Raw genomic sequence first — 8,903 nt, 5'->3', positions numbered from 1 at the left:
AAGATTTTATTGGGGAATTGGGGGAGGGGAACAGACAAGTTGCTGTCCTTTTGTTCTTCAGTCTAGTTGTGGAGGACGTTGCTTCACTGGCTCATGTTGTTATTATCATTGCGCTCTTCCCTGGTGAGGCAGATCAGTCACCGGCCTCTGGACGGCTGCTCACAGCGGCTCTTGGCAGCTCACATCAGCTGCTGGCCGCTCACGCTGGCTGCCGGCCACTCACGGTAGCTTATGGCAACCCACTGCAGCAGGGGCTGCAGCCTACGCCGTCAACGGTGACTCATGGCAGCCCAGTTCCAAGTCGAGCTGCTGCTCACCATCTTAGCTGTAGAGGGCAATGTCACTGACCCTCATGTGGGATCAGCTCTGCTGCTCAGAGCTGGCGTCCCAAGCCAGCTCTTAACCAAAGTGCCACTCAGCCTGCCCCCAATAATATTTTTTATAACAAAAGGATCCACTCCATAGTGCTGTGTCTCTTTTAATTGTCCTCTCTCTTTAGTATCCTTTAGTGCAGAATCATCAGTCTTTGACTTTCATGACCTTGACACTTGAAGACTATAGACAAATTATTGTGTAGAACGTCCTCAATTTGAAATTTTCTGATGCTTACTCATTAGATTCAGGCTATGCATCTTTGGTAGAAAGTGATGCTGCATTTTAAAAAATTTAATCTTATCAGGTGACACATGATTTTGATTTGTCCAATAACTGATGTTCATTTTGATCCCTTGATTGAGGTGGTGTCTGGCAAACCTTTCCATTTAAACATTATTTTTCCCCATTATAATTAATAAGTATTTTGTGAGGTAGTAATATGAAATTGTATAAATATCCCATTCTCTATCAGACTTTCATTTTATTCACTGTTTGTTTGTGTGGAATCATTGTTTCCTATTTGATTGGGTTGTCGGAAAAGTCATGATGTATTTTTTCTGTTTTTCGTTGCAAAAATGCATCATGACTTTTCCGACAGCCCAATATTTAATGGGTTATAATCCATTGCTGTCATTCCTTATTGTGATGCTCAACTTGTTCCAATTTTGGCCAGTGGGGAACCCCTTTAGTCTGGCTCCTGTGGCTTGTCTTTTGACATATCTCTTTCATTCTTTGAGCACTTCTTGCTTCTGGTATCAGATGATCTAAGCTCAGCTTGTACATTCCCTGTCCTAGCCCTGGAAACAGCCATTTCTCCAAGGAGCCCTGGTTTCTTTTAGTGGGTCTGTACACTAGTGTGCTCTTTGCTACTAGAATGTCATTGTTCCTGAATCCTACTTCATTAGTCTTGGGTTACAATTGCTCATTAACTCTTCATATATTTCTTTTGCCTTGTTCTCCCCTTTGCTTTTAGGGCTCTAATTACATGTACGTTTGACCATTGGGGATAATATCCCATAGATCTTGGATGCTGTCTTCTGATTTATTTCCCACTGTTTTTTCTTTCTGTATTTCAGTTTGGTAATTTCTATTGATATATATATTTGTTTGTTTGTTTGTTTGTTTGTTGTTTTTTGTTTTTTTGTTTTTTAGCTGAGCCATGCTGCCGCCTGTTGGCAGCTCAGCAGCAGCTCAGCTCAGGCCGGGCATCAAAGCGCTGTTGCTCAGAGCTCACACTCTTGAGCTAGCTCTTAACGAACTGAGCCACTCGGCCGGCCCTTGTTGATTTAACTTTCAGTTCATTGATTCTGTCCTCAGTAATGCCCAGTCTGATGATAAGTGTGATGAAAGAATTCTTCATCTCTGATACCTTAAATACATTTTTTTTTCTGACACTATTTGATGTGTTTTATCATTTCTATCTCTCTGTTGAAATTCCCTATCGGTTCATGGATATTGTTCATCTTTCTCACTAGACTCCTTAACATAAACATATTAATCATAGTAAATTTAAAGTTCTTGTCTGATCAAACATCTAGCTCATCACAGAGTCTGGTTTTCTTGAATACTTATATTTGTTGACAATTGGTTGCGGGGTGTTTTTTTTCCACTTTTTTGTATATAAAAATCTTATATTGAACAGTAGTGTATTAGTTTCCATTATTGTCATGAATTGTGCTAGATTTTGATTCTGTTGATGTGCATTATAGGCTTCAAATTCCTCTCCTGAGTGTTTTGGCTCCACCCTCTCAGCCTTCAGCTGCTTCTGCACGTGCTTGCCACAGGGGGGCTCTCTCTGCACGTGCATGCACCACCTCAGCACTGGCCTGCTGCTCCTCCTTTCCTGGAGCTTCACTCATGGTGAGGGCAACTGGGGTGCGTGGATCGTCAGGTCCAGCCTCAGTCTAGGCAGGCCTCTGTGAGGGGAGGGCTTTTTCAGGGTTCTCACATCTGTAGCAGCCAAATTGTGCCTTGTGTCTGTGCTAGGTCTTGAGCAGGAGGTCTTTTCCTGCCCCTCCTGGAGACGTAGCTGATCTTTACTTTGTAGCAGTGCAGGGTCCTAGGCCTAAGACAGTTTCTTGCTCCTCCCCCAGGAGCAGAGTGTTTGCTTCTGGCCTCTTCCCAAAGCAGTGGATCTTTGCCTGCTCCTCTGCTTATAGCTTTTGCCTCCTATGAGAGAAGATTGTGGGGACGTGCCCTGGTTTCATGCTTGTCTTTGAGACAGCCAGTTAGCTAGCTCCCTGCCCCCAGTCTTCCTTGTGAGCACCTGGTGGAACCCACCCTGGAAAAAAGCTTGCATGTGAGTGCCAAATCTGTTTGTGCCTGGGGCTGCCAGAAATTCCAAACTGACATGCTTTTCCACACTTGGCCTCTACTAAATTCATTACAGTTGTAGCTAATTTTTTCTTCCCCTCCTGTGTGGCAGCCACCCCTTCTTCCCATGCTCTGCCAAGAGTAAAAGAAACCATGTCCCCTCTTCTCCTTAAAGGGATTTGTCACTCTTTGGAGTTTAGATCACGTGCTTGCTCTATGACTTCAGCTCTTTGATGGGCTCAAGAAAAGGTATGGTTTTGTAGATCATCTGGCGTTTTCTTGTTATTAGGGTAGGAGTTCTCTTACAACTTCCTATATCCTAAGACAAAGCAGAAGTATGCAAATTGGTAATTTTAAGCAAAATGTTTTGGCTCTGACATCCCTGGTTTAGTTAAGTCTTACAGGGAAGCTGACGATGTTACACAGGTAAAAGTGTAAAGTTCAGCTGGAGCCTTCCCCTCATGCCTACCCCCAACCCTTGCCCTCTTATCAAAATCCTGAAGAGTCTGTATAGAGCCCAACTTGAAAAATCATTGGCCTCAGTTATTCTTGATGTACTTTCTCGTTATCCAATGTATAAATTTAACCTCCTTGACCAGTTGTTTGGCCCAGGCTTGCTCATCTCCTGCTTTCTCTTGAATCTAGGTGCTTATGGAAACTCTGGGTGCTCTGGGGGCCCAGTGCCGATGGGCTGCCTGCAACATCTATTCCACTCTCAATGAAGTGGCTGCTGCTCTAGCAGAAAGCGGTAAGATCTTTGCTTTTTCTCTGCGTCTTTGGCTAAAGTAAGTCTCCAACAGATTCCATGGTTTCAATATAAATCTTGAAGGAAGGTTGACATTACAGGAGCTGTCTTAGAAGGCATGGCTCCTTCTTCTTGATGAGTTTGCTCTCTTTCTGGGCTTCTCCTATTAAATGTGATCTAGGTAACTGTTGTTTTACAATCATAAATACCTTCTTACATTTAATATTCCATTATTAGTTAATTATTTGCCTTGACTTGTTAATATTAGAGCACCAGTGAACACCACTCAATATGGATTGAAAAGAAAATGCTTCAGGCAGGGTTTTGTGGTCTGCTGGATTTCCAACTGTTTGCCCTGATTTAATGTTTGGTGTTTCTACCTAAGCGGTAAACAGGATTTGACCTGGCAGATTAATATTTGATCACAATGGTCACTGACACTTGAAGGATAAAAGAAATAGAGAAATTTGGACTTTACCAGTTTTTTTCTCTTCACTTTCTGGTAGCACAACACAAATCAGGGTACCAAACATTTGCTTCAGAGCTTTTAAAAAAAAAATTTGTATTGGGGAACAGTGTGTTTTTCCAGGACCCATCAGCTCCAAATCAAGTAGTTGTATCAGTCTAGTTGTGGAGGGCACAGCTCTCCACAGCCCATGTGGGGATCGAACCGGCAACCTTGGTGTTATGAACACTGCACTCTCACCCACTTGCACTCTAACCCACTGAGCTAACTGGCCGCCCTGCTTCAGAGCTCTTGAGAAGTGCTGGGAAAGCTCTCTAGTGCATGCATGTCTCTCCTTTTGTTAGCACTTTCAACATTTCATTTGTTCTTTCATTTACAAGAATTTTATTAATGTGTAAAATCTGTATAGAAAAGTACACAAATATTAAATATATAGCCCAATGAATTGTATACATACATTCATTGTTTTTTCAACAAATGCTTATTATACCTCCTATAAGAGATATAAATACAAATGAGACAATGCCTTTGCCCTCAGAATCTTATATTGTGCTTGAGGAGAAAAGGCACATATATAGATAACGATCATACAAGGGCATAGATGATAATAAATGCCACGACAGATCATAAATCCACATGCAGCACCCAAACAAGGGGCTTATAAAAGTTCAGGTTTCATGAGAGATCCCTTCCAGCTGAGTTAATCAGACTTCCTTAGGAACATGACACTTCCCTGGGCCATGAAATATAACAACATTTTAACAGATGGAGAAGAGTCTAAGGGTTTTCCTGATGAAGAGGATGGGATGACTCAAGCATAGAAGCAAGAAAGATCAAAGTGTAGTTGGGAAATGGTGAGAATTCCAGTTAGATTGGATGAAGAAGTACTTATTTCTGGTTTTTTCTTTTTTTCCTTTAGTCATATTTTTAGTGTCCATCATCCTCTTGTCCCTTTTGTTTGTCCTCTTTGATCTAACAAGAGCAAAATGACCACCAAAGACAAAGGAGTAGGTAAAGGGGCTGAAGTCAATACTAATCAGTGAAGAAAGTCAATCCAAGGAGTACCCCAGAACAAGAGAGTTTGGAATTGGGGAAAACCAGCATCTTCTTGCCAAAATTTAGGGTCAACTCTTTTTTTAGGCTTTAATGGTTTCTCTTTGTTCCTTTTTCTCAGGATTTCCTGTCTTTGCCTGGAAAGGAGAGTCAGAAGATGACTTTTGGTGGTGCATTGATAGATGTGTGAATGTGGAGGGCTGGCAGCCAAATATGGTGGGTTAGATTTCTACTAACACAATGGGGGGTGGGGGGGCTCTGGCCTAGGAGAGGGTTTCCCCGGCAGGAGAAAAGGAAATGCCTCCTTTTCTATCTGATGTACTAGGGCTTCCAGCAGAGCTACATGCTTATCCTCATGGTACCCCAAGAACACTGACCTTTATAGCCTCAAAGTGCTGTAATTGTTAGGGCTGGTCTTAGAAGCATTCATATTCATCTACAACGTTAAAATTCTGCTCAGGGTTCACACATGGCTGGTTAAAAAAGAAGATTAATGACTTACCATTCCCCCCCCCCAACAACAGTAATTTAAACACACACACACACACACACACACACACACACACACAGCTCCTGTGGTACTTAACTCTAAAACCATATGCTAAAATGCTGAATCCATAGTAAACCTGAAGGGATTCCAAGTTCAAATTTCTTCTCTTTATTCATTCTCCATCTTAAGAAACATAACTAGGCAAAGTTTTGGGGTTTTTATTTTTACTTTTTTTGTTTGTTTGTTTCATTTTTTTAAAAGATTAAGTTCTTGAAGGCTGATAGCGTATTAGATTCACAAACAGAAGCAAAAAGCTACATAGAGTATCAGGCCCTTCTACTTCATGAACATCTCTGCATGTGAGTGAGAAGAGAAATTAGGGAGTCAACTGCGAAAAGAATCCCTGAAGCTCTAGTCCAACTATTGCTTGCTGCTAAATACTGCAGAGTGGGCCTCACCTGGCGCAGCAGAGAGGCGCAGCAGCCTACCTCTCTGGATTCTGTGGTCCAGGTCACCTTGCACCATGGACTGGTTTGAGGAAGCTGGGTTACAGCTCTCATATCCAGAACAGGAGGGAGGAATCGGCTATGAGTCAGCGAATTCCAGCCAAGTTTAACAGTAATAGGAGGGAGGGTGACTGACATGCACTAAAGAAGGTATGTTAGGGGGTTTCTACTGGAAATATTAGTTTTATAGTCGTGAACATAGGGAGTACATGGGATTGTTCCCAGAGAGCTTTTATAGACTGTAGAGCCTGCAGAAACTGCTGGAAAGGTTGACAAAGAGAGTAAGACAAGGATAAAAACACTTGTCACCCTCAGGAAACAGGACCCTTATCTCTTGGGATCCTGTCAAGATCTGGTCCTTTTCCTTGCTTTCCAACCTCAGGAAGATTCCCCGGTGGCTAGAATTTTCTGCAGTAGATGTACATGGTAAGAATCATGGGCTACATTTCATTCAATAAATATTAGGGATGACAACTGCCTGCCTGTGTCAGATACCTTTGTTAAAAGGGAAAAATGGGTGAGAATAGTAGGAATTAAGAAACAGTTTCCGGTTGCTCAATCTTTTGTATGGCTAGCGAATCAGAGGCTACAAGGGAAAACTCCATGAGGGGTTTCATCCATGCAGAAAGGGAGAGAGAAACTCAGAGGAGCCTTCCCGCTTCTTTTTTTTTTTTTAAGCTGAGCCATCCTGCCACCTGTTGGCAGCTCAGCGGCTGCTCAGCTCGGGCTGGACTCGAACCGCTGTTGCTCAGAGCTCGCACTCTTGAGCGAGCTCTTAACCAACTGAGCCACTTGGCCGGCCCGCCTTCCCGTTTCTTAGGGCATCTTTTCTGAAGGTTTCTTCTGGGGAAAAGTAGAGCACAGACTTACAATATGGAGCGAGTGTAAGAGTTTTAATGAGAGTTCTGCCTCCGATCCCTGCTCTCAAGTAAGGTTTAGTTGAGTCAGAGAAAGTAGATCAACAGCAGGAGCAGAAGCAAAAAAGAGATCAGGTGGTAGACATGAGGTTGGGGATTTTGTGTACCCAGGGGTCCAGGATGGCATTTTTGGCAACTGCAGTAGAGTTGATAATTGACAAGATTGCAAAATGGGTTCATGCCAGCAGAGGGCAATTCATTTCTATGGGTCTTTCTGAGAGGATGGGTATCACAATTTGGAAAGTCCTGCCAAGCATTTCTGACAGCTAGGTGAAGGGCTGAAGTGCCATGGCCTAGTGCCTGATAATATCCTCAGCTGGTCTTTCTTTAGCTTATTTATAATTCACAAACTTTCCCCTGCTGATGAAAGCTCCAGTGGGTACAGCATCGTGTTTGTCTTTAATCCCAACCTGAAATAGTGATTCGCTGGTCAGAGGCATGCTTGCACACCTACATGCTGCACAGTTCCCTAGTTATTTTTAATTTGGTTTATAGTGTAAAGTCGTGCTAGGCAAAAACCCTACAGTGCTGCCTGATATTTTGGGTTGGACAGTGCCTATACTTTGGGAGAAGTAAAAAATTAATGAATACAGTTTCATAAACCATTGTTCTGGGAGGGAGACTAATTATCTGGCTTTATTTAAACTAAGCTTTGATTGATTATGTTTAAGGTTCTGAATTTAACCAATAAAAATAGGCTAATATCAAATTTAGGCTTTCTGAATATCTACAACATATTCAAGAGCTAATGGTCTAGATAACCACTTAACTTATTAGTCCCTAAGAGAATCCTCATTGCATTGCTGTGTATTTTGATCCAGTAGGTGTGCCGTGGGATGATCATTTGGCTGTGAGAATTACAATTGGCCTTTCACCCCTTCATTGTTTTTTACTTCCGTATAATGACTGTTTGGTCATTATACTGGCTTCAAGTTAATTTTCATAACAATCTCAGAAATTTGAAATATCAATAAATGGACGATTAGTAATTGAATATAAGACCCAGAGAAGCACTGCAAGCCTTGAGCCTTCAGCAAAATGAATGACATTATTGATGCTTATTGTTGCAGATCTTGGATGATGGAGGGGATCTTACTCACTGGATTTATAAGAAGTATCCCAACATGTTTAAGAAAATCAAGGGCATAGTAGAAGAGAGTGTTACTGGAGTCCACAGGTAAGGTTTGCATAGGCATACCTGGTTTTATGCAGCCTAGACATATTTTGTAATCACATACAATACATTATGTTAAAAATTGGAACCTACTATGAGCTGATGAGATCTGAGTCTGCACACTTGTTTTCTTTCATTAACAACACAAATAGCAAACCTAAAATAATGAGAGGGAAGGGTAGGGAAACAAGTATCGTCCTCATGTTTTCTAGTCATTGTAATGCAATGACTGCCTGTCCTTTTTGGATGAATTCATTTATTCAACAGATATTTATTGAACTTCTACAGTGAGCCAGGAACGGCTCTAAGAACTGTGCCAGGGCTCTAGACAAAACCTGGGGCCCTCATAGCACTTACGTTCTTATACAGAGAGCAAGGATTTACGGTTCTGTTTCTCAAATGAGCAATAATTCCCTGAGTAAAACTGAAATCATTTCTGTTTACTATTAGTCACCCAGAAAGAGCTGAAAGTGTGAAATAAAAGTTTTAGGGAGGTAAATTCTGAATATGCCATCATCACTGCTTCAGTATTCTCTGATCTTTTTGAATATACAAAACTATAGACTGTACCATACCATCAGACTCTTAAAAAGGATCGAATTTTGAATAAAACACCTGGTTCTGAGTTTTAGTTGACTCAATTTAAATAAAACTCCTATATATACATATACATACTTATAGGTATATATATTGAGATTATAAAATTGAGACTGAAAGTTAAAATTGTTGCATTAGAGTAGTGGGATTAAAATAGTACTTAAAGTTATTCCTTTTGTAATTAAAAAGGGAAATAAAATTAATAAGCAATTTAGATTTTTACATTTTAATCATTACAATTTAGAGGGGGGTCAGAGATTTTCCCCA

General features: G+C 41.3%; 1 protein-coding gene across 8 annotated transcripts in view; it reads left to right on the top strand.

Annotated features, from left to right (window-relative positions):
* AHCYL2 (adenosylhomocysteinase like 2) overlaps positions 1-8,903 on the top strand; it is a 158,755-nt gene that overhangs the window by 126,672 nt on the left and 23,180 nt on the right. For all 8 annotated transcript variants that reach the window (XM_019646131.1, XM_019646130.1, XM_019646135.1 and 5 more), the window contains 3 exons: positions 3,334-3,436; positions 5,074-5,168; positions 7,936-8,042. In XM_019646131.1, the coding sequence (XP_019501676.1) occupies positions 3,334-3,436; positions 5,074-5,168; positions 7,936-8,042 (305 nt within the window). The remainder of the gene's footprint in view (positions 1-3,333; positions 3,437-5,073; positions 5,169-7,935; positions 8,043-8,903) is intronic.

Source organism: Hipposideros armiger, unplaced genomic scaffold (assembly GCF_001890085.2).
Source record: "Hipposideros armiger isolate ML-2016 unplaced genomic scaffold, ASM189008v1 scaffold_97, whole genome shotgun sequence".
Lineage (NCBI taxonomy): Eukaryota > Metazoa > Chordata > Mammalia > Chiroptera > Hipposideridae > Hipposideros > Hipposideros armiger.
This window is presented reverse-complemented; position numbering and strand designations above follow the sequence as displayed.